The 27,059-nt window shown below is 36.0% G+C and overlaps 1 protein-coding gene across 8 annotated transcripts in view; it reads left to right on the forward strand.

The window, feature by feature from the left end:
* Positions 1 to 27,059, forward strand: part of MACROD2 (mono-ADP ribosylhydrolase 2) — a 1,990,905-nt gene that overhangs the window by 1,156,568 nt on the left and 807,278 nt on the right. For all 8 annotated transcript variants that reach the window (XM_082359154.1, XM_082359151.1, XM_082359149.1 and 5 more), the window contains exon 6: positions 19,053 to 19,174. In XM_082359154.1, coding sequence (XP_082215280.1) covers positions 19,053 to 19,174 — 122 coding nt within the window. The remainder of the gene's footprint in view (positions 1 to 19,052; positions 19,175 to 27,059) is intronic.

The raw sequence follows: 27,059 nt of genomic DNA on the forward strand, positions 1-27,059 counted from the left end.
AAAACCTCTGACGTCTGCCTATTGACGAAGGCAAACAAAGCTAGGGCCAAAACATACAGACTCTGAAAATCTTGCTAGAAGGATATGGGAAGGATTCTTCTTCAGTTCCTAAGAAGATGGTAACTTTTGCCTACAAGTGTTTGAAGTTAAGTCTTCTCATGAAAAGATGGTTCTTCATAGAGTTTATTTGTGAAACAAAACATTATACTTTGTATGGCATCTTTGTAATTCTGGTGACGGCCCTGTGATTGGATAACATGACCACATCTAAAGACTTCAGATCTGATGGAGAACTGAATGTTTGTGATACCAAGCAGAGTTTAATCTCCCTCTGCTTATTATTTATGACCTTCACATACATTTTATGTGCTTGGACAATTGACTAGTTTGCAATGAAATATTCAGGCAAGTTTTTTGAAATATGGAAGTGGCTCTCAGTCCTTAGATTCATGGGCAGTTCTGAGTGGCAAGTAATTCTCCTAATCTATGTTTTAATAGTTGTTGGTAGGCGATGAAGTCATAGAGGGTATGTCCTATGGGATACTAATCGAAAAGTTCAACCTGAGCCTTCCCAGTTGCACAATAAGTACCCCCATAGACAGATGTCATGGGGTGACAAACTCCATTTTCCAAGTCTTATTTTAGTGTGTTGCTTTTCATGATTTTGCATATTCTGGACACAGTCAATATTAATTAATTAGCCATTTCAGGTATTCAGACAGCAATTTACCAAATATGTATTAACTACCCCATGCCTGAATTTCCTGGCATGTTCCAAAACCATTTCTTTCTTTCTTTCTTTTTCTTAAGTGTATAATTCGGTGATTTTGGTATATTTACAGAGTTGTACAACCATCACCACCACTATATAATTTCAGAATATTTTCATCACCTTAAAAAGAAACCCTGTACTCCTTAGTAGTTACTGTTCACCTACCACCCAACCCTCCTCGGCAGCTGGGACATTTCCTATAAATGGGATTATACAATGCTTGGCCTACTGTGACTGGCTTCTTTCACTTAGCGTAATGTCTTCAAGATTCATCCATGTTATAACAGGTATCGGTACTTCATTCCTTTTTATGGCTGAATAGTATTTCATTCTTTAGGTATACCTTTGGTTATTCATTCATTAATTGATAACATTTGTGTTGTTTCCACTTAGGGGCTGTTTTAAATAATACTGCTATGAATATTTGTGTATGAGTTTTTACATGGATGTATGTTTTCAGTTGTTTTGGGTAGATACCTAGGAGTGGAGTGACTGGGTCATATGGTAACTCTATATCTAATATTTTGAGGAACTGTCTGCTTTCCAAAGTGACATCTACATTCCCACCACCAATGTATGATGATTCTCATTTGTCCACATACTCACTAACACTTGTTATTGTCTGGCTTGATTATAGCCATCCTAGTGGGTGTGAAGTTGTATGTCATTATGGTTTTGATTTGCATTTCCTTAATGACTAAGGATGGTAAGCATCTTTTCATGTACTTATTGGCCATTTATATATCTTCTTTCCAGCCATTTCTTTTTTTTTTTTTTTTCATCTCTGAAGAATTTATTCTTAAGAAATTCATGGAATCTCATGAGATAAATGGGAATTTACATATATTTCACATAAGTTTTTCTTTTTTTTTTTTAATTGGGGTATAGTTGTTTTACAATGTTGTGTTATTTTCTACTGTACAGTGGAGTTCCCCGTGCTATACAGCAGGTTCTCATTAGTTATCTATTTTATACATATTAGTGTATATATGTCAATCCCAATCTCTCAATTCATCCCACCCACCCCCTTGGTGTCCATATGTTTGTTCTCTATGTCTGCATCTCTATTTGTGCCTTGCAAACAGGTTCATCTGTACCATTTTTCTAGATTCCACATATATCCTTTAATATATGATATTTGTTTTTCTTTTTCTGACTTACTTCACTCTGTAGAACAGTCTCTATCCAACCATTTCTTAATCCTTTCATTGACCCCTCCTTGAATCAAATCAAAATCAAATTACTTACTTAACTGAACTTTTCTTCTTCAATTTGGCCTGCTTGTCCTTTGGCTTAACTCAGAAGTATGCTTTAAACACTGTTCTCAGTTACTGTGCACACACCCTGATCTTCTTATAATTTAAATAATTTCAATCAATGCCTTAATTAATGTTATTAATGTTCTGTTGACATTTAATCCAGAATGAGCTCTTTGTACTACAATATTTGTCCAAAATGTTCTTATCTTTGTAGCTCTTTGCTATAATTTATGAGAACTAGAGCTGAGATTGGACAAGTTTTGCTTTTGTATTATCTACATGCAAACATTCAAAGCTATATATTGTCATTAGTGTGTGTAACACGTGAGCATGGCAGGTCAGGAGAGGCCATACAGGTCAACAGAACATGGTTATTAACACAATATATAAGCCAAAGATTATAGCTGGAGGTGCAGTTGGTATGTAAATCCATTTGGCAAAAATCAAGGTCAGACCCTTGGGTGCCAAGTCAAAACTGAAGTAGCAGATCATGGGTAGAATTTTTGTAAGAGAGCTACAGGTTGCCACTATTGGTTTAGACTAATAACTGGTTCCTAGGCCAATGTGGTTCCTAGACCAGCAGGACCAGGATCATCTGGAAACTTGTTAGAAATGCAAATTCTTTGTTCCCACCTCCACCTCATCCCAGACCTACTGAATGAGAAACTCTGGGAGTAGGACCCAGCAACCTGGGTTGTAACAATCCCTCCAGATGATTCTGATGTACTCTCAAGTTTGAGAACCACTGCCCCAGATATCTTAGGAGGTGCAAAAGGAGAAGGTGGTTTGTTGACATAACAAGAGTTTAGGATTAAGTGAGGGCACCCAACAAGGGCATGCCTGTAGCCAAAAGCAATATCTACAGGGAGGTCTTCCTGCCAAAGAACTGCCTTCAGAGGTCTCTTATTTTCAGTCAAGGGTTCTAACATAGAGTTCACCCTGGGTAGGAAAATTCATGGTAAGCGAAACCCATAAAAGTGAAGGTAAACCAAAGCCTTGGCATAGGAGGGACTGTATGTCCAGGGTGTGGGCTCCTCTGGTTCTAAGCCTTATTCCTTGAGTGAAGGCATTCATACAAGTTGGCAGGAGCATGTCATAAAGAATAATGAGGAAGATATCAGTAAAAGTTTGTGGTTTGTGATAGGCCATATACCTCTGATGAGCCCATAGAGCTTTCACGGGAACGATATGATAAAGCCAGATTTATCAGAAGCTGCAAATACCATCAGCCATGTCCTGGGAAGGAAGTTGCTCTTTCTAGCACAAGAAAAGTCCAAGGGAAATTTTCTCTTTCAACAACAGGAAAAACCTTTTATTTCTCCTTTAACCTTGTGTGTTTACTCCAGCTCCCAGGCCAAGACCAGATACGGCCTCATTCTTCTCTGGCTGTGTCCAGGACAGTGGTGACTTGAGCCATTTAGAGGAATGCCATCATTTGCTTCCAGCACGTGCAGGCTTTGGCCTTTCACAAGCTTCTAGAACCTAAGTGAGGGCTCTGAGGGAATCCCAGGGATTCCTACCTCATGGATAGATTCTTAGGCCCAGAGTATACATTTGGAAAGGGGCCAAAGTTGTCTTCATGAAATTCTATAAATTGGTTGCATCTGTGTGTTCTTTATGACTTTTTCTCCATTTAATAAGAACATTAAAAGGCAAAAAATAACAAAAGATATTTGGTTCAATCCTATGGAAACTTTTGTACTATTTCATCAATAAAATTGTCAATGATAATTCCATTAGAAAGGTTAATTTTGTTGTGCTTTATTATACAGCAGTGTCTTGCAGTCCATTTACTGTAGTAGAGAGAACTAAGACATTAGTCTTTCAGAATGAAATAAGCCGTAAAATTGTTAAAACCCTATCAAAACATGTTATTGATGTTGTCTTCTGTGTTTTCAAAATGCTGCACTGCAAGGATGCTTTAGAAAATAATTCAGCTGCTTGATACGTTTCTGCTTTAAATGTCTCTGGACAGCTAAGTGTGTAACAAGGCATATAGATCTACTAGTGAAGGTAAAAATAAATATCGCTTTTAGTTTAAGTAGTTTAAATAGGATTTGTAATTAATGCATAATAATTAGGTATCTAAAAACAACTCTTCAAATTTGAACTATTCTCTTCTGGAAAACATGTAATCCATTTTTATTTAAAGCATATAATATTTATTAAAAATGGGGTCTAAAATAGGCCTGGTTTAGAATGTTGTCATCAGTTCTAAAAGAAGCACTATGAAATAGCTAGAATGATGTGGATGGATATGTTTTGAGTCAGGAAAACACCGAATATATTCCTTTTTTTCTCTTTATTTTTTCCTGTGTGTTTGTGTGTGTGTGTGTATTTGCAATTTGGAAGCATATTCTGTTTTATCATGTTGGGAAAATAAAATCATACCTTTTAACATTAAAAAAAAACTGTGAAGATCTTAGCAATTTCTATAATCCTTTTGTTAGCTGCATGAGAAATACATTCCTTGTTAAAATGTCTATTTATATAATTCAGTCATCAATTACAACATTACAAATACTTTTCTTTCTTATTAGAGATGCACTGACAAGGGATTAATTATTTGCATTATAAATAACAATGTGAAGAAAATGCATATAATTTGTATGGGTCTCTAGAAGTATCAAGAAAAAAAAGTGTGAAGGTGTATGTTAAGTGAATTCAGATCCACTGAGAGATAGCTATAACAGAGTATTAGCCTGGACAACAAAAGGATTTATATCCAGTAAAAAAGCTGTTAGAGAAAAGAATTATATTCAATACATGTAGAAGTTAGAAAAAGATGTTCTAACAAGAGAGGGAGAAATAAAAATTCCAGGAAGTTAAAACAAGAACAGAAATTTCAAATGAAGGGATGCATAATGGAAAGGAAACAGCTGAAAACTTACTGATGCAAAGAATAAGTCAAGGAAATAGTCTAGAATGTGCAGCAGATAAAATATTATATTTAAGAGAAAGTAAAAACAATTGAGATTTACTCCCAGACATATACAACCCATCTATTAAGACTTATAGAATGAATGGAGAAAAGGAAAGAGTAGTAATAACTTCATAACTAAAAGGGAAAAATGAATTCCTGTCCTAAAAGAACCTAGACAGAATTAAGAATTCCAAGTATAAATTGGAAGTTCCTAAAACTTCTGGAGAGGAAAAGAAATCCAGCTCAACTTATGGAGGTGTAAAAATCAAACTAGCTTTTTCTCGTGGTAGAAGGAAATGAAGCAAAATCGTCAAAATTCTGAGAGAAAAATTAATTTGAACCTAGAGTCATATATGCTGGAAAACTAACATTCAGAAATGAGAATGAACTAAAAGCTTTTGAAAATCCAGTGACTTAGAAAATTCCCAGCTACAGACCATCTCTGAAAGAATTACCCAAATATTTGAGGAAAAAAAAAGAAAAAAAAGGAGTTTAAGAGAGAGAAAACCAGGGATCCAAGAAATAGTAGAAGCAAAGAAGCCAGTAAAATATAAATTCTGACATCATCAGTTTCTATGAATAGTTATGAATTTTGAGAGTGTAATGATGAAATACTGATTAAATATGAAAGAGCTTATTGTTATCCTATTTACGCACACTGTGAATACAATTAACTACAAGTACGAACGATAATCAATCAAGTTAGAGTTCACCGACTACATGCCAGGTACTGTGCTTGATGCTTTCACATATAATGGCTAATTTATTCCCCGTTATGAACTTGAAAAATAAATATTATTCTGTTTTTACAGAGAGGAGAGGAAAGGTAAAATTACTTTTCCCAGTAAAAACTTGTGGGTAAACTTCCCACAAGTTTACCCAGTTCATGAGTGGGATTTTCCATTCGTATGTGAAGACTTGTTTTCTTGCTCTTTCCTGGTATCATTCTTTTTTTTTTTTCTTTTCTTTTCTTTTTTTTTTTTAACATCTTTATTGGAGTATAATTGCTTTACAATGGTGTGTTAGTTTCTGCTTTATAACAAAGTGAATCAGCTATACGTATACCTATATCCCCATATCTCCTCCCTTTTGCATCTCCCTCCTACCCTCCATATCCCACCCCTCTAGGTGGTCACAAAGCACAGAGCTGATCTCCCTGTTCTATGCAGCTGCTTCCCACTAGCTATCTATTTTACATTTGGTAGCATATATCTGTCCATGCCACTCTCTTACTTCGTCCCAGCTTACTCTTCCCCCTCCCTGTGTCCTCAAGTCCATTCTCTACGTTTGTGTCTTTATTCCTGTCCTGCCCCTTAGGTTCTTCAGAACCATTTTTTTTTTTTTTTTTTTTTTTAGATTCCATATATATGTGTTAGCATACAGTATTTGCTTTTCTCTTTCTGACTTACTTCACTCTGTATGACAGACTCTAGGTCCATCCAACTCACTACAAATAACTCAGTTTCATTTCTTTTCATGGCTGAGTAATAGTACCCTGATATCATTCTATCTGATTATAATTACACATTCTAGTGACCATCTTTAGACACTTCTCTATAATAGAAAATATTTTCCTACTCATAATAAACTACCCATTCTTTTACTCTGCCTGTTTCTCTCATCATATTATCATATGATAATGACCCCATTTCCAAATAAAAATTGGAATTTTTATTCATTGGCCTACACGTTAGTATATTGCTAGAGAATCAATCACCAGGTGTTATTTATTTATTTACATGTATTTCTTTCTTTTAAAATCTGGTATTCATTGCTTAATTATCAAAGTTTCCAGGCAAACATTCCATTGTTAGCATCAGACTTACTATGGAAAGATCTCTTGGTTTTCTTTGAGTGGTTTTACATTAATGGTTTCCACTAAATAATCTTGCAGAGGCACATGTTACCTCTTTGAATCTTAGCCTCACAATGAATCATGTTTGAAAGGCTCAGTGATATTTTGTCTTCCCCTGAGTGATTCTATGTCAGACCCAAATAGGCAAGGAAGAAGGAAAAAAAAAGTACCTTGATACAGGAAAGTTAGTTACCTTCAACTGTACAAGTTTTGTTTGTTTGTCTTGCTAATTCTTCTCTTATTTTTGTCCCCTTTCTGCATTTTATTTTTATGTTAAAGATAGATTTTTAGAAGACTTGACAAGCACTACAATAAGTTGGGCCTCAATTACTATATATTCTGATTTCCCCATTTCTGTCGTCCCCTCAGTCACCCAGAGTGGAGTTACTTTGGATGAATTTTGACTCTTCCCTTTCTTTTCTCCCACCCACCTTGAAACCATCATCAAAATTGGCCAGAACCTTTAAGTTTCCTGAATTATCTGTGTCTTTTCTCATTCCTGCCAACCTAGTTTAATGTTAGCTGGTCTCCTTCCCTTTAGTAGCTTCCAACTCATTCTATGAAGAAGGAAGCACAAGGAAGGAAACCGTTGTCATGATTTCTCTTGGGAATGCATGATCCTGAAGGATCCGTCTTTGCTTTATCCTGTGATGTCTGGTAGAATTCTTGTTTAAAAAGCTGTGCCTGCCATTTTCTTCTCTACTAGAATCAACTGATCTGGTAGCAGTCATCTTAGACTTTCTTCCTTGAGTCCTAGTTACTAGGACTGGATATTTATATTTAGGGGATATTTATATTTAGTTACTAGATCTGGACTAGTCTTAAATAAGGAAACTGCTTATTTAAGAAGAGCATCTCTATTCTCAAGCAGTTGGCGAGTAGAAATGATCTGATCACTGTCTCACAGAAGTGGAAAGAGAAATTAAGTTCTGAAGATTGAGAATCTTTATACCCAAAAGACAAAAACTGCATTCAGTTAAGATTACTCTTTTAAAATCCCTTAACTCATACAAAAGTTGAAACAGAGAAATACCATTTCTTAACAAGACCAGTACGTCTGGTTTTCCCTATAGAGTTGAAAGAGATCACTGTTTCTTCAAACCTGAGAACCAGATGAAGTAGTTAATGGTGCCAATTTTCCATTAGAAGTGGGGATATTTATTTTTAGTTACTAGATCTGCACAGAAAGAAGCTCTAGTGTAGCAATTCTCAAAGCGTGATTTAGGGATACCTCTTTCAGGGGATTTGTGAGGTCAGTACCATGTTCATAATAATATTCAGAGATTATTTGCATTTTTCACTTTCTTTCTCTCTTGAGTGTGCAGTGTAGTTTTCCAGAGGTTACATGACATGTGATAGCATCATTTTCCTGATAGTTAATTGTATATGTGCTTTTGTTTTCTTGTGTGATAGATATGACCCACCAAAACAAAAGCTCTCACAGGTCCTCAGTTATTTTTGAGTGTAAAGAGGTTCCAAAACCAAAAAGTTTGAAAACAGCTTCTATTTTGCACAGAGCCAATCATGTCTGAGAGGTAGGTGGGAATGCAGTCTGATCTCTTGGAGTCCAGCAATGTAAGTTCATGTTCATGCTAGAGCAAACACTCATTGTGGAAATGTTTAGTGAAATAGTCCTTATTATTTAAATGTTTTGTCATTCTCACTCCTCCTAACCCCTTGTTCATATTGTTGAATTTGTATAAGTGAACTCATGAAAAATGCAACTTCACAGTATAGAAATTTCCATGTATTCTTTCTTTTAGAATCAATGTTAATCTAATTCTTAAAATGTTCTGTCCTTCTTAGTTGTCTTTTCTAAATACAAGTGTTCCTCTAGAAAATTAGGTGTAGAGCCTTGTGAGGATGTTTATACCATGAAAGTGCCACCCAAAAGAGTACAGGTGTAAATGTATGGAGTAGCTGTAGTCCAGTGGTGTCTTATGAATGTACTGGTCTCAGGGAGAAATTAAACCTGGTTTATTTTGATGGAGAGGTGGGTTCATTATACCCAAATGTCACTTTTTAAAGAAATGCAAAAAGTGATCCCATTAATTTTTTGAGAAGACATGTAGAGAATCTGCAATTTTCCATTTTGTGATTTGAGAGCCAAAACCAATCTCTAGAACAAAGCCAATTTATTCTAAAATGAACCATGTGCAGATGAGGGAAGTGACACATTTTTAAAATGCATTTAATTATCTCTTGCAGAAAAAGGCAAAGGAGTCACTGCACACTTTTTTTTTTTTTCTGTTGGAAGTCTTGGGAAAGAATCTTATAGCTTTTACTAAAAAGTGTGATGGTATTAGAATTGTGTGTGTGTGGGTGTGTGTTTTTCTTTTTTTAATTGTAGTGCATTTATTAGGAAATCTTTGATCAGGCTTTGCTGAGTCTTTCTGTGAAGAAACAGATTCTTAGTTCTATAAAAATTTATGTTGAATGATCTGAACCAGTCAAACTACATTCCATTGCTTGCTCAGTCTAGTCTGTCCATTTCACCTCATTGTTTTCTATAATCCAGCTTATCATCTCTGATTAGATTGATTATATCAGGCCAACTTTTACTGAATCACTCACAAATTCACTAATTATTTATTAGGCAATTGTTCCCATAGAGTTCTTGGCTTTGCAGGAGACTCAGACATAGATTGGTCATGTTTTCTGCTGTGGAAGCGTAGTCTCTACATGAAGACAGGAAACACAGAATAACATCACAGAGTTAGAAGGAATCTCGATGCATACATAGTCATATTGATTGCCTCTGAGGACAGGAAATTCCCTGCCTCCTCAGGCAGAATGCTGTGTTACTGGAGAGCTCTGACTGATGGAATCTTCTTAGTTGTGTGTACAGAAATGTTCATGTTAAAAGTCATGTAAATGGTCAAGCGGAAGTGTTATTGGAGACCAGAAGAGGAGAACTGAGTTCAGTTTAGTTCATGTAGTGGGGTTCATGGATCATATCTTCAAGGAAGGTCAATTCTTTTTGAGTTTCATGGGATGGAAGGATTTTGAGAGGCAAGGATGGAGGGGTTCTCTTGACACTAGGAAAGGCCTGTAGTCAGATAAAACACAAGACCTGTTTGGTGTGAGTGAACAGAGCAATTACCTTATGTACCTGGCACTTAGTGGATTTATTTATTTAAAAAGGGAGAGAATTAATGACTAAGTGAATGATTGCAAAAAAGCTTTTCTAGTCCATACTTGTGGTGGCAAGGGAGCTCTAAAGGAAGGTTGTTGACAAACAAGCACACTGACCCCTCTGCACTTCAGTCCCAGCCTAGATTGCACATTTGTAGAGTTACCCTGCGGAGGGGACTGACGTTCATTTATTTTTACTCACTACATAGAATCTTTAAAGCCTACTTTCCCCTTGTGTCTTCATAAAGTACTGGTTTTGCATCTCTCTGAAAAGGCTGCCAATTGCCATCCATCCCTTGAACCAGAACAAAGATCTTATTATTATTTTCCTTGAAAAAGTCATATTGTCTATCTGGACCTCCACCTCCTCTCACCCCTGCTATTGAAGTATTAAAAATGCCATGTATTTGACTCACTTCCTTCTAGGATGTGTTCTCTTTTGGTTCATTCTAAAATGATGGTGAAATGCTGGAATTTTGCAGAAAATTCAGCTTCCCACAGTCTCTCTGAGACCCCTCTCTGTTGGAAATAACACTATTGTAATGCAGATGCCCCCAATACCCTGTGGAATCTCCAAGATTCTATAAATGGCTGACCACAGGATATCCCTTTTATACAAATTTCAATCTATATTATTGCAAATAGACCCTTATGTGTACGTGTCCAGTTGAAATAAGACACAGTCCCATCAATAGGACTGACCTAAAATAAACCTTTGGCAGAAGAGGTAGAGCTAGTAAAAAATTTAAAATGAGCTTTGCCCCTTCCTTCTTTCTTTCTTTTTTTTTTTTTAATACGGAGGATAACATTTTGGTAGAAATTGCTCAAGTATTATTTTAAAACTTGACCCTCACAACTTAAGCTTAAAACTTCACAACTTTGAAGTCAATGAAACATGAAACATATTGTCAGCACAAGATGCCCGGAACATGGCAACACTGTCACATTTTAATGTAAAAATGGGATTCAAACCTCAGACTGAGCTGGGTGTACTCCTTCAAGCTTTGACAGTGCATTCAGTGTGCCTTTATCAGCTGTAAAATGCAAATGGTGTTTAGCTACTGTGTATTTAATCTTAGACATAGACATAGACGTAGACATTTTATTTAGGGAACCACAGCACCAAGGAGGCTAAGAGAGGTGAACTAGGGTGAACTAGAAGCCCTTTATAACCAAGAACCCTGGAGGGAAAACTAACAAAACAGGCTCAACTCACAGACTCAAAGGAAAATGCACTAGAAAATAACATTGTTAAGGGCTGGTTTATCCCAAACTCATGCACAAAGCTGTATGACTAGTCTTTCTAAACATGGAAAGAAATCAAACATGCAGCTGAAGAAATGTATGAGAGAATAACCCAAATTTAGAAACATGCTGCAGCTGAAATACAATCTAACTGATGTCTGCTGTAGATTGAAAAGGAACATCTTATGGACAATTGAGTGTTTCTTGAAATATAATAAAAACAAGCTCTGAAAATGTGTATCTGAAAACATTGACCTATATGGAGAAAAAAGACAGCGTTTACTTTGTAATGCTATCAGGTGGTAATTCAATTTCCCGTTAACCGAACTTCAAGTATTCTGTTTCAGGTTGCAGATTGGTGGTGCTTATCATATAAATTGGCCAGTAAGATTTGCAAATAATACTTTTAGTGCTTGGTTTTGTGGTTGTAGCTCTAGAAAAGAAAATCAATTTAATTCCGTGCATTGGTTTTTCTCCTTAAAATTCATGCAATTTGAATATGATTGACAGGGCACAACATCATTATGCAGTCTGTTAGATGGACCGATTATGCTTATGAATACAAGAGTGGAGTGAATGAAAGCAACGTGTAATTGATTCTACTCCTGGTCTGACTCTTCATTAACAGTTTGAATGTAGCACAGTTGCTTCTCAGATGGAAAACGATGAGAGCAACCTATATGTATTCCCTCAGTTGTTTTAAAGTTCATTATGCTAATATTTTTTCGCAGAATGTTTTTGCTGCATTTGTTTTATCACGCGGAAGTCCGATCAAATCTTAGTAAATGATTCTCCTTCTTTCAATATTTATTTGGCATTCCAATTGCACATTTTTCAATTTACACATTTGGAAATGAAAGCATGCTCCCTCCGGCACCCCCTTCAAAGACAATCTTCCGTCCTACACTCCTTTTCTATAGACTTCAGACTAATTTCCCAGGATAGAACGAGGTGGGGGAGCATAAGGTGGTGGTTATAGCTTCAAAACAAAAGAGCTGATTTATAGGCTGATTGATTTCAGAAACAGATGAACAAAATCAGGCTCGATTTGTCTTGCCACACTTTAGTCAGATAAAGTACGAAACGACCTGCCATCCCATTTTGCATACCTCTTCCAGGGCTTGCATTTGAGATGTTGATTAAATGTATAGACCACATTGCTGTTTTCTTGGCTTTCCTCAGTTGTGTAAGAAAGGGCTTCAGGTGCATGAAGGCTGCTCTTCCTTTCTGGAATGTGGAGCTGGACACTTCCGGGAAACAACCTGATTTTCATTGCTCACAGTGAGATACGATGCTGATTCTGTAACAGCCATCCCTGCCCTTTCCTTTGCGTACAAGTTCCTGCCAGACTTTAAGACAGAAGAAACAACAAAATTAGTGCTGGGCTAGGCAGTTCTGTCTAGGAGCTACAAGCGTACTGTGATCTCCAAGTTAGATTGTATTTACAATTGATAAGCATATTAATTTCATATTCAGTCTTTCTCTAGCTGTGATTTTTAAATTAAATCAGCAGTTGACTTATTAAGATAATAGGTCTGAGAACTTCATACTGGAAATAGATTTCTTTCTTCTGATGAGAACTTTTAAGATCTACTCTTTTAGCAACTTTCAAATATACAATATAGTATTAGAAACTATAGTCACCATAAAGTGCATTATATTCCCAGGACTTATTTATCTTATAACTGAAAGTTTGTACCTTTTGACCTCCTTCATCCGTTCACGCATCCCCTCCTGCCCCCAGCCTCTGGCAACCATCGATCTGTTCTCTGCATCTATGAGTTTGCTGGGTTTTTGTTTTTGTTTTTTTTCTTTTTGGATTCTACATGTAAGTGAGATCATACAGTATTTGTCTTCCTCTCTCTGACTTATTTCACTTAGCATAATGCCCTCAAGTCCCATCCATATTATCACAAGTGGCAGAATTTCCTTCACTTTTATGGCTGAATAATATTCCACTGTTTATATATATAAAACCCATTTTTTCTATCCATTCATCCATCAATGGACACTTAGGTTATATCCATATCTTGGCTGTTGTAAATAATGCTGCAGTGAACAGGGGGGTGCAGATATCTATTTGAGATGTTTTTCTTTCCTTTGAATAAACACCCAGAAGTGTAATTGTTGAATCATATGGTAGTTCTATTTTTAATTTTTTGAAGAACCTCCATACTGTTTTCATGAATGACTGCATGGAAATAATCATATCAGTTTTTCCTATGATATCTTATTTATCTACCACAACACTTGGTATTTGATAAACATGCTAACCCCCAAAAAGCCCCAGGTGTCTGGGGAATCCTTCATTGTGCCCGTTTTAAAACATGTCCACAGATGCTTTGCTACTTCTCCCATCAAGAGGTGAAGTCTGTATGATTCCACTTGAAATGGGTGGAATTTTGTGACAGTTGCAACCAATCAGGGTACAGTGGTGGTAACACTGTGTCACTCCCAAGTCTGGGATAGAAAGGATAACACAGCTTCCACCTCTGGCGCACTTGGTCTTGGAGCCCTGAGCTGTCATGTGAGCAAGCTGACTGTTCTGAGGCTTCCATAAGGAAACCCAAACTGGCCCCCATGGAAAGTCCCTGAGACCACAGGAAGAGGGAGGGATGTCTGGCCGGTCCCTGAGACCACAGCAAGAGGGAGAGATGTCTGGCCAGCCGGCCCTTAGCTGCTGGAACCCACACTATTCCACTGCCAGCCACTACCCAACTACAACCATATGAGAGGCTCCATGCCAGACCCCCTAGTTGAGCCATTTCAGAATTGTTGATCCAGAAAAGCCATAAAAATAATAAAGCGTTGTTGTTGTCTTAAGTTATCATGTTTTGGGATAATTTCTTGCACAGCAATAGCCAATCAGAATTTGCATGTATACAAAGTATGAGGCTAAAGTAATGGAATTCATGATAAGCATGACAAACTTTATATATACAAATGTATGCCATTTCCTTCAATAAGTAACCACACTGGGAAAAGTTTATTCATAATCATATTGTCTCTGTGATAGTGTGTCTCCCCACATTGATCTGTGACTTTGGGCATAATTCTTTCTCCTATGGATCCATTGAGCAAGGGAAAATAGATTAAATTTTCTCTACTGTCCTTTTCATCTCTAAAAATTCTTGACCATTATACAAAATTCTTTGGTAACTGAGATACCTGAGAAATATGTTCCTGTCCTACATTTTCACTGTAAGGTATCTAGGACTCAGTTTGCATATTAAAATTATAGTAAAACTTTAAATATAGATATAAGCCATATAGGTAAAAAATGCATTTTTCCTACCATTTAAACCCTACTTTTATCTGAAAATAATTGTTTTATATAAAGAGATTATTGAGAGTAGCAAAATAAAAGAAAAATATACCTAGTGGAGTTATTATTTTAAATCCCTTGAAATTATGTAAATATTTTTAAGTGTATTTTCTTATTTATAGTGATATAAGATCATCTTTAGAAAGCACATTAACAGTCTTTATATGTTGTAGGAATATGGAAGATGGAATTCAGGAACTTGGTTTAACCATATGATCTTTGTTTTAATACTGAATTTAATTTTTGTATAGGTAACACATTCACATAATTTGAACATCAAAAATATTAGTAAACAGTGAAAAGTCTTCTTCCCATATTTGGCCCTATCCTTGTAGTTTTCATAGGTTAACCACTGCTGTTAATTACTTGTTTATCCTCCCAGAGATATTTTATGCATATATTAACTAAAACAAATATGCATTCTTTTCTACACCTGTGGAGGTATTTTTACACTAATGGTACCATGCTTAACATTTCTGCATCTCTTTTCTTCCCTCTCTCCTTCCCTCCCTCCCTCCCTCCCTCCCTTCCTTCCTTCCTCCCTTCCTTCCTTCCTCCCTTCCTTTCTTCCTTCCTTCTTCCCTCCCTCCCTCCTTTCCTTCCCTCCTTCCTTCCTTCCTTCTCTCTCTCTCTCTTTCTCTCTATTTCTTTGTTTCTTTCTTTTTCTTCCATAGTAATATATCCTGAATATCTTTCCATATTCATACATAAATACCTTCATTGTCCTTTTTACAGAAACATAATGTTTCATTGTATAAATGTACAATTATTTCGCTAGTCCCCTATTGATGGACATTTAGGTTGTCTCCAAGCATATCATCCACAGAATACATTCCTAGAAATAGAATTATTATACCAAAAGGAGTCTACATTTGTAATTTGGAAAGATATGGTTAAACCACTCTCTCTGGGAATGGTGCCAGTTTGCATTTCATTGTATAAGCATGTTGGAGAAAATTGAACCATGACAGATGTTCATTTGTCTGGAAAATAGTGAATTAGACTACTCAGAACCTATAGCTTAATTCTTGATAGACATGTAGAAGAGGGATTGCATTTGAGAGCTGCAAAGAATATTAGAGGCCATCTTATTCAACTCCTTCTTTTAGGTTTTAAGACCAAAGCCCAAAGAGAAGAATGACTTGCCCAAGGTCAACAGCTGGTTAGTGACAGATCTGGGACTTCTGACAATTATAATCAGATCTTAGGGCTTACAGTCTAGTGCTGTTTCCACACCAGAGGAAAGATGGTAACTGCCATTCCTGCCTGTGTGCTCAGGATGCCTGGGATGCCGCTGCTGCTGATAATTAGCATTTCTTGAGTGTCTGCATGTACCAGGCATCAGATGAAACACTACTATTTACATTATTTTATTTATACCATGGAATCCACAAATTCATGTGCAAGATAATTCCATAAATTGAATGCATGTATCTCGTGTATCTCACATGCATATGTCCACTCTGAAGATTGTATTGTGTTTAATAAAATGTAAATTAATACAAAGCATCATTGAAGTTTTAATAGCTGTTTTTCTCTAACTTGTTCTCCATCAGTGGATTTTGAAACTACTACTGTGAAGGGGTAGACCATAAGACTTTTGATATGAAAAAGAGGATCCTTATACTCAAAAAGCTTGAGAGCCACTTAACAGTGTTTAAAGTCCTTTTAACTGCCCAGACATCATTCTGTACTCCATCTGTCTTCATTACAAGGTTAAATGTTAATGATGCCACAAGCACAGAAGAGACCACAGGGATCATCTAAGCAGCTGATTCATTTTGTGGATATGGAAACCAAGGCAGGGACCAATGAAAGGATGGCTTCATGTGGATTACTCCACTAGTCAGGGCTGGAGCTGGAATCAGAAGGCAGGCCTCCTGACTGAATTTTATAACAGGAAAAGGGGGAACTCCTTGGTGTGAAAGAGTCACCCATAAGTACTATAAACAATTAAAATAATGAAGAAAATTTCCTTTCAAGCCTTACGTTGATTCACCTCCAGGTTTGTGGATCTGAGAGGTTGTGATATTGGTCGATAATAACACTTGATCTTGGATGCTGTAAATTTAATACAGAGCATAACCAACAGAGATCAATATTTTGATGTTGAGGATGCTCTTTTATTGGCTGTTTGTCCTCAGACTTAAATTAAATGGAGAACTGAAGAAATGCAAGGAATAATTTTTCAAAAATTCCATGTAAGTTTTGTGGAGAAAGGTGGCTAAGGGAGAAAGCAAAGGAAACATTTATTTATTATGTCATTATTTCCTGCCCTTACGGACTTGTCTCTCTCTCTCTGTTCTTCCCATTAATGACCCTAAGCCCTGTGTTCACTTGGCAAAAGTAGACACATCTTTATGACCTGGATAAGAGGCATTTATTCTTGACCTTCTCCATCCACAAAATAAGGAAACCAAGGTCATATCCTGTTGCTCTTTTCTATGGTATTTGATGGACAGAGGCAATGGGAATGAGGTTTAAGAAAACAAATAAAACAAAAAAAAAACAAAAAACATAGATTTCACCTTCAACAATGGCAAGGTGGGGGGGGTTGCCAAAATTGCCCTGGAATAACAGGGCACAGGTTAATTTGTGGAAACTTAGGCCCATGAGGGACTCTGCAGACCTTAGGTTTAGTCAAATGTATTTTGGAAACAGAGCATTCTGTGTTCATCACCCCCATCCCTTGTGGAGACTCACGATTCATTGTAGTATCCTAAATGTCCAGAGGAACCCTACACTAAGGTAACTGATTGGCTTAATCTCACCTGGTGATCCCCAAGTTTAATTGACCTTTAAACCCATATCTTACTGAACCTGCTTTGGGAAATCCTGTTGCAATTCTTATTTGTTATTACAAAAGAAATATTAGTGTGTGTGTGTGTGTCTGTGCGGTTTTGTTTTGTTTTTTGCTAAATACAACCTAATCTCCCTTTATCCTCTCATTCTATTAATATGTCGTAGCGGTTCTCACTTTAAAGCCAGGTTTGTCTGTGAAATAACATCTGCATAAACTCACTAATGAGGTTTCTGCCTATCTTGATCACAAGATATCATCTTCAACATTATCTGACAAGGGTTTAAATACTGCTTAAAGTCGTTAAAAGTTGAAATCAACATTTGGGGATTTTCTCAACATTAAATAATACTCTCGACATTTAGCAGACAATTAACAAAGATCTTTCTCTTAGTGATTTATTTTCTGCTATTTAAATTTCATATACAATTTAAAACTATTCCATAGTCGCATTTTGGTAAAACATTCTTATTCTCTTGTTACTGTTTTTGAAATTAAGTGGTACTGATTAGCCAAAGCAAGTCATTTATTTTCATTATAATATTCTAATGACCGAATTTCTTTTTTGATCAAAGTTGATTAGTTATTGTTACTCACATCATTTAAATGAGTTTATAATCCAGATTAACAGATAAGACTGAGAAGCAGGAGTTACAAGGAATTTTCAAGTAATTTGGATTAAAATTTGGTTTATTTCTTACAACCTTTATTGACTTAAAATGAGGACAGTTCTATTTAATTAAGTTCCTAAACTTAAATGTTTATGTATACCACAATGGCTGGTTTTATATGCCAAAACAAAAATTTTAATTTTGTGTTTTAAATATAAATAGAGGATGAAAAGTACAGATTGATTTTTGAAAGTTTTAATATAGTGAAAAATAGAAGTTAAGTAATTATTAGGAACCATTATCCCCAGCATACCTCACATGTGTGAGGACCAGTAGACTGCATTGTCAATTGGTAGGGATGTTTAAAAATTATTCCTTTTATAACGCATATATGTGGAATCTAGAAAAATGGTACAGATGAACTGGTTTGTAAGGCAGAAACAGAGACACAGATGTAGAGAACAAACGTATGGACACCAAGGGGGGAAAGCGGGGGGCTGGGGTGGTGTGATGAACTGGGAGATTGGGATTGACATGTATACACTAATATGTATAAAATAGATTACTAATAAGAACCTGCTGTATTAAAAAATAAATTAAATTAAAAAATAACCCTTTTAGTGTTATTACTGATTATTATAAATTCTTTTGACATATTTCCAGAAACTTGCCCTTCTTTATTGTGTACAATGCCTGATACTATTGTCTTATTTACAAGTAAAGTGATGTGTAACATTGGTACTTCCTTCCCACGTCAATTCAGAATGTTCATTTTGTAGGCAACTATTTCTCAGTTTATTTCCCACTGAGGATTTGTCTTCTGCCAGCGTGCCAATTATTCACACCTTATATTATAATCTGTTATGCTTGGATCTGGCCAGTAGCAATGGAACAATTTACTGGTAGGGGATTCCTTTTCACAATTATCACCTTCCTGGAAAATTGCCTACTTTAAAAAGCTGTGCTATCTAAAATCTTTTACCAGAGAAGCATTTGCATCATCAGTATTTCTTAGCTTGCTTGTCTCCAAGCTCCAACACAAATACCTAAAATAAATAAAGCACCAATTATGTGAAAAGTGAAAAATATCTTGCTTATCCTATTTTTCCTTCCTTTTGCATTTACAGATGTCATCCATACCGTAGGACCAATAGCCAGAGGCCATATTAATGGTTCCCACAAGGAAGACCTTGCAAATTGCTATAAATCATCTCTGAAACTGGTGAAAGAAAATAACATCCGATCAGTTGTAAGTACTTTTGTGCTTCTTATTTCTTATTCTTTTTCAGCCTTTATATACTGGAAAATCAATCTTGTCCAAAATGAGGGTAGAATATCATTTCTATAATTCTAAAAGCTAAGTTTAACGACCTTAGTACGTGATGTAGTCTATCGGTTATCGTGACTCCACTCGTTTGTATGCCCTAAATATTTGCCTCATTGTTTTAGAATTTAAAAGTATAGAGTCCCAGAAGTGGAACCATCACATCTAATTTATTTTCTCCCTGTTGCCATTATCTTTTGAAGAAAATGTTTGTGAGTGTGTGTGTGTGTGTGTGTGTGTGTGTGTGTGTGTGTTTTAACTTGAAAGATGTTATTCTTTTAGATTGATTTTGGTCTTCCTAAACTAATACTCTGTAGTTGGGTATGCCACATCCCTTCTTAGTTTTATCAATTTAGATGGGAGAGTTCAGAAAATGTGGATCTAATGTATTTCCTTAGCAGTAGGCTGAGATGAAAGGGGGTCTCCTCTAGCTGGATTTGGAGGTATTTATTCACCTGCTTTTCTTTTGCAACATGCCCTACATTTATTACATCTCAATTACACCAGTAAAATAAAACTATGAGAAAAATGAGAATGTAAATACGCAATCGTAAGTTAATTTGGGCAGAATCCCTTGGGTTTTTCAGATAGATGTTAACCTGGCTGAAATCATGGAACAGGAAGATAGTTAAACACTTGACTTCTTAGCACGCTGAATGGGTCAGCATTGCCTGCGAGTTCACAGAAGTGGTGGTTTTATTATTTGCATGAAGGAGCATTGAGAGTCAGGCACATTTAGATAACCCTGGGTGGTTGCTGTACTTTTCATGCATAATTATAATTATGAAGTGCCTTTTCCAATGTGAGTTTGCTTAAAATAAGACAACTGTTTTTCAAGCCAATTATACTGCCTTTTACATCTTTGCCTACTTGTTGACAGAGCTAGATATTTCGTTTCACTCTTTGATTTTTAAAAAAAATTTCTCTTTGCAAATGAATCAATAAGTTAGACACTATTTTGTCTTAGAGGAGAAAGCTGAAGTTCAAAGAGGGAGCAAAGTAAGCTACTAAACCAGTTGACACATTTTGTTCTCTAAAGGAAAATAAGAAAAATCAAAACAGATGTGCACATTCTGGGAATAATTAAAATTTTGTCAATATAGCTTATTGATTAAAAGAGGCAAATGGGGCTGAAGTGCTAAGAAAAATGGATATGTATAGAAGTTTCCAACTTGGGAAATATGGACCTTGAGACCTGAAGAGAATTTGCTAACAAATTCACTGACATCTCTAATGATTTTCTTGAAGTCTATAAAAAGTAAGAAGAGACTAGCCCATTAGAAACAGTGTAAAAACATCACCCATCCTTTTAACAGAAAAAAATAAACATCCCTGACTATGATGACCTTAAAATAATCACATCTGCTGTTACTGTACTTGCTACCATGAGGTAAACAGTGGAAGAATTATAGACTAAGTTAAATTTACTTTTATCAGATGCCCTACAATGTGATACTCTAGTCATCCTGAGATTGGAATTAGGTCTATTCTATGTTACCATGTTTGATGATGACTTAGAGGGGTTAATTACATGTTACTTGGATAAAATTAGCATGTGGTGGCACTACACTGAAGTCATTGCAATATTAGTAAATAAAAATGGAGATGGAAAATATCTGCAAAATATGAAGGAAAATGTCCAGGTAAATTAATCACCATGTTCTTATGTGGTTGACTGGAGTTGCCATCGAATATCTGGTCTCATATTCTTAAAAAAAAATCTGCCTTCCTTGCTTCTTTCTTTCTTTTCTTTTTTTTTTAATTGAACAATATTGATTTACAATGTTGTATTGAATATAGTTCCCTGTGCTATACAGTAGGACCTTGTTGTTTATCTTGTTTATATACAGTGGTGTATATCTGCTAATCTCAAGCTCCTAATTTATCCCGCCCCTTTGGTAACCATAAGTTTGTTTTCTGTGTCTGTGAGTCTGTTTCTGTTTTATAAATAAGTTCATTTGTATCATTTTTTTATGCTCCACATGTAAGTGATATCACATGGTATTTGTCTTCCTCTATCTGACTTACTTCACTTACTATGATAATCTCTAGGTCCATCCATGTTGCTGCAAATGGTATTGTTTCATTCTTTTTATGGCTTCCCATTTTGTATATGTACCACATCTTCTTTATCCATTCATCTGTTGATGGACATTTAGGTTGCTTCCATGTCTTGGCTATTGTAAATAGTGCTGCTATGAACACTGCGGTGTGTGTATATTTTCAAATTATAGTTTTCTGCAGCTATATGTCCAGGAGTGGGATTGCTGGATCATATGGTAACTCTATTTTTAAAGGAACCTTCACACTGTTCCCCATGGTGGCTGTCTTTCTTTCATTTCTTGCAGGAGGAAATGGGGCTTTCTACTTTATATGGAATGTCATGTTCTTGACCAACATTAAAAAAAAATAATGATGCTAATGTCATCAAATCCTTGTCATATGGGGGGAAATGGAAAATTCTTAGAAATGTTATCATGACTGGATACACCTTTTATTGTACAGGCTTCCACTTTATAGACATTACTGTAGATGGGGAGAGATGTCTGATATCAAAATCCTGGTTAGCAAGATGGAAAATAAAGTTAACTTGAGCTCATTTATATGCATGTCAAAGAAAATTTCTCATAAACCCTTTTATCAGATCAGCTTAGTGTGACCATGGAAAAGTCATGTCAGTATTTTGTAGCCCCAGTTTCCATATACAAAGAATCAGTAAATTATTACTGTCTAAATCATGAGGCTATTATGGGGATCAGTTGAAATAATGGATGTAAAATAACTGGAAACTGTATTCTCTATAAAAGTATTTGATAATATTACTTCAAGTGTAAGATATTTTCACAGTTTATGATTTGGCAAATTTAGGAGATTGAGATCATTCTTGCTTTGATATTCTGAAACCCAGACCTCTAGACATTGTCATATCATTTCTTGATGTTTTTATACAGAAATAAATTATCATGAAGTACCCAGTTAGTATATTTGTAAAGGAAAATCTCAATTTTTTCTTCCTCCTATGTAGGGAAAAATCTCATTCTTCCCTAATGTGTGTTCCTTCCCTGTTAGTCTCCTTTACTACTCACACAGAATGGTTCACTCATGACATTTCTGGTCACCAAATGTGTGGAGGTTTTTCCCACACTAAGCAACTCTCTGCAACCCCACCTAGGTGTCCTATAATTTAACTCGGCTCTGACACTGTGTACCTGGAGATAGTGTCAGACCCCATAGATTCAGGGCTCAGTGCCACAAGACTGCCACCCGTCCCCCGCCCTTCACACACACCATTAAGATGCCAGTTGCAAGCTCAGGTTGTCACCTATGCTTCTGACCTACTAGCTATAGATTGGAAGGTCCAACGACCCTCTGCTTGGGTTCAATTAATTTGCTAGAGCAGATCACAGAACTCGGGGAAACACTTACATACATTTACCAGTTTATCAAAGGATATGATAAAGGATTCAGATGAACAGCCAGATGAAGGGATACATAGGACGAGGTCTGGGTGGGTCCGGAGCACAGGAGCTTCTGTCCCTGTGGAGTTGGGGTGGGTTCTTATCCTCCTGGTGTGGATGTGTGCACCCACTGGAAGCTCTCCAAACCCCAAACTATTGGGGTATTACGGAGACTTACTCACATAGGCATGATCAATCATTAACTCCATTTCCAGCCCCTCTCCCTTGTCTGGAGGATGAGCGATGGGAATGAAAATTCCAAGCTTCTCATCATGTCTCAAGTCATCCAGAAGCCCACTCAGAGTCAATTCATTAGGATAAAAGATTTTTCTAGTGCTCTTATCACTTAGAAATTTACAAGAGTTTTAGGAGCCCTGTGTCAGGCACGGGATCAAAGACAAATACTAAAACAAAAGATGCTCCCAGTGTTCTTATCACTTCAGAAATTACAAAGGTTTCAGGAGCTCTGTGCCAGTAACTAGGGACAGAAACCAACATATATTTTCTATTATCTCATACTACTGTGTTTATTTAGGCAATTAAAACTATTAATGTTGCTAATAACGATTAATATCATCTTATTCATAATCATTAATAATATCATTGTTAATATTACCAACTCCTGTGTGTCAATACAGCACAGAACATGCCACAAACCTTTATTGCTCAGTAGATGCACTGAATTGAATTAAATTATACTAATCTTGTCACCACATGCAGCTGTCTTAAATTTGTAGTCTAATTTTTAACTTAAAAATATACTCTTACGTTATCATGGTTTCTTCCACTATGTGTTGTTTTACAATAAAGCTACAAAAATAAATAAGGAGTAACTAGCTAAGATGGGGTAGCGGATGTGTAACGAAGTGGCTATAAGGCAGTGTGGTAAATGCCATAAAGGGAATGTATTACTCTACTGGTCTGGATCAGCTAGGCTGTGCTACACCTACAAATAACCTCAAAATCTTAGTGGCCTACATTCAGAGACCCTGGCTTATAGGCATCACATTGTCTCTGGGCTCTGCTATTTGGAGCTGACAACCTCCTCAGCCATGGAACTTTGCAAAATCATGCATAAACCTTTTACTGTCTCAGATTAGAAGTGACAACACATAATTTCCGCTTCCATTTAATTGCCCAGAACTATTCACATAGTCCTGCCTACCTGCAAGTGGGCCAGGGAAATGTCTGTGAATAAGTGAAATATTTGATGGTACCACTTTTCTGCCAAAATGAAGCCAAGGGCTTTGGTATCACAGCAGAGGGGTCAGAGATGTCTGCTTTACTCTAATTTCTCTGAAGGAATATATTCTTCAAAATTTTGCTGGCGGTAAACCAAATAATATGATCATATATTTATTTAATCAATAATAAGACCTACTGTGTTCCAAGACATTTTTAGATATCTCCTAAGACCTAGAGGATAGAATGTTTACCTTCAAGTATATAATTTGTCTTAATATCCTGACCATCCAGACAAATAAATAGACCAGATCGTCATGTCCATTGTATGATCTGAGAGTACTCTCTTGTTCTCTCATCACTTTTAAATATCTGCCCATGGAAGCCTGAAATTCTGTAATTAATGAGTAATTTATGATGGTCAGGAGTTGTTCTTTCTCTGCAATTTTCCTTTAAAATGCAAATACTCAGGAGATCAGCAGATGATTAATTTCCTAATACCTTAATTTGAAGAAATTTATCAAATTACTTTTCACTTTGGCAGGATAAATTAGAGGATAATAAAAGTACCAAGCACCTCAGCCTGAGGGAGAATTGGAAGGGAGGTTGGGAGAAACAGGAAACAAAGTGGGATACAAAGAAATTTCACTGACCTTCCAGTTGTGCTAAAAGGAGATACTTTTTAAATAGAGAAGAAGGAAAAGTGAGTCACATAATTATCTAGAAATAAGGTAGTTATTTGGTTACTAGACGTGACATTTGTGGATACAATATTTTGCTATGAAAAAGATAATATTCCTTTTATTAATTTAGAAGAGAAAATTTCCTTAAATTTTTCTCCTGTATCCATTCTTTTTGGTAACTTTTTTCAATATGTACCCACATGTTTGCTTTAGGTTGTAAAAGAATAAAAATAAATTAATCAATAAATCTAATGGTTCATTTTACAGTGGCAGCTCTCTTCTATGAATTATTAATTAGCACAGCTTTATTAATACCAAGGATGTTTAAATTTAGGGTTTTAATCATGCAATCTTACCATAGAGAGTTTCAGGTGAAAAATCTGACCAATCTTTCATGCGTCCTAGATGTGGTTTGTGCAAGTATCTTATTCCGTCCAACCTACTTCAAACATTGATTCAGTTATTTTCCTCCAACCATGAGTTCCCCTTGGGCAAAATTCAAATATATGCAAATTTACTTTGGTATACATTCTTGACAACCTTGAGAATGTTGATTCCAGTATAAGCAAAAAGCGTAAGTCACCATGTAGGGGATAATTAGAAATAGAATGAACTGGAAATGGGCATAGGAAAAAAAATGAAAGAAAAGTCAAGGAAGGTGCAGATTTTCTCAGTAAAACCTTGGAAAAGATAAAGGTAGATGTCAAAAAATAGATCCAGATCTTAGAACCACAGTATTCTAATGCATGTAACTTGAGAAATGAAAAATCAGTTGCTCATGAAGTCAAGCAACTGAATGATTTTGATTTCTAGGACAATGTTATGTCCTGAGAAAATGAAAAGGGTGTTGTGGCACTGGAGGAGGACTGAACATATACAGAATATCCTTTTGAGTGTATATTAGCTAAAATATGCAAATGGAAATTGTTTATATTTGTGAAACCTCAGGGGCAGAGGTAGGGTTGAAGGCAGGAAGGAAAAATTTCTATGGAGAAAGGACTGGTAAATAGAGGTTAATAATACTGTATCCATTATCACTAGATGCTGATGTAGAGTTATTAAAATAGCATAGGTATTATCTTATATGTCATGCTGCTTTTATCATTTTTTGTTTAAGTGAACATAGAAATATATTATAAGGATTTTTATGTTATTCTTGACCTCTATTTCTCTGTCTCTTTTTTTTTTTTTTTTACAATGTGATCTAAAATTTCTCAATGTCAAATTCTTTTACCACCAGGTTCAATTTTAGGAACCTAATCCATGCTGTTCAAAGTGATCTCTTCTCTCAGCATCAGTTAAAAGGCATAAATTCATGTTTGTCAGTGATATTAGGTATTCAAGAAAACTCCTTTTAACTGACAAAATATAGTGTACCCAGTTTGACATTCTTTGAGTGAAAACATGCAATAAAAAATAGATGTTCTTATTAAAATGATTAAGATGTGAATATAAACCAGATTTTAAGTAGGTTAAAAAATGATTTTCCCACGAAGTATAAGTGATAATTGATACATGAATTTGGTAGTTTTCTGTGATTATGGGCAGACTAAAAGATAGTTTTTTGTTTGAATGGTGTATACCACTGTGGTTTCCGTATGAGTGTGACGCTAGATGATTTATGGAATGAAAACAATTGTAAATCTTCACTGGTAGGAAACATCCAGTGCCCATAGAGGTGCCTCAAAGCTAGATGATGTTCCCTCCATGAGTCATAAGTTCTGAGAAGTAATACTTTCCAATGGAAGAGATGCTGGACCTACAGTACCTCTAGGCACTGTGGCAATAAGCAGTTTTGGAATTCTGCATTTAATTGTTTCACTGTAGTGTAGGTTTTCATTTTAAGACATTGTCAAGTGAATCTTATTTTCTTATACAAGTTCCCTTCTGAGAGGGTTGCCATGGCAATGAGTTCTCAGCCTGAAATTCTTAAATGCTGGTTTTATTTCATTATCTGAGTTTCCATTACAGGCCACATCAATCAATGCAGTCCTTTCTACAAGAAGACTTCTGCAGCCTTAAAAAGCTGACCCTTTAATTTGCTACCTCTGCTCCTCCAACTAACTTGATATCACAGTTTTCCCAGCCCACTCTTCATCTCCAAGTACCCTCTTCTGCAGAGCCGTCAGTTTGATCTTCTTTTCCCATTTTTGTAGGCAACATCTAGTCTTGGATTTCATTTCTCTCATTTGAAAATGATGTTGCTAAGTCTCTGTGTCTTTCCTAGCTGGGGTTCTCACAGCTGTGTGACTAATGGTACTATTCATAAATAACAAGAATGAAAGCATCTTTACATTTGTGCTTCACTTTACAGTTTACAGCAGTGTGTTTCTATACATCACCTTGTTTGTTATTCAGATTCTCTAGCTAGCTCCCTGTGTTTCTTTGATTTTGCCAAGGAGTGGGGAAAAGGCTAAATGAATACTTTTCCTTCCTCTTTCTTCCCTACCTTCACCTTTTATGAGATCTCCTAATTGGGAGGAGGGG

This window comes from Balaenoptera borealis, assembly GCF_965194805.1.
Source record: "Balaenoptera borealis genome assembly, chromosome: 16".
Classification (NCBI taxonomy): domain Eukaryota; kingdom Metazoa; phylum Chordata; class Mammalia; order Artiodactyla; family Balaenopteridae; genus Balaenoptera; species Balaenoptera borealis.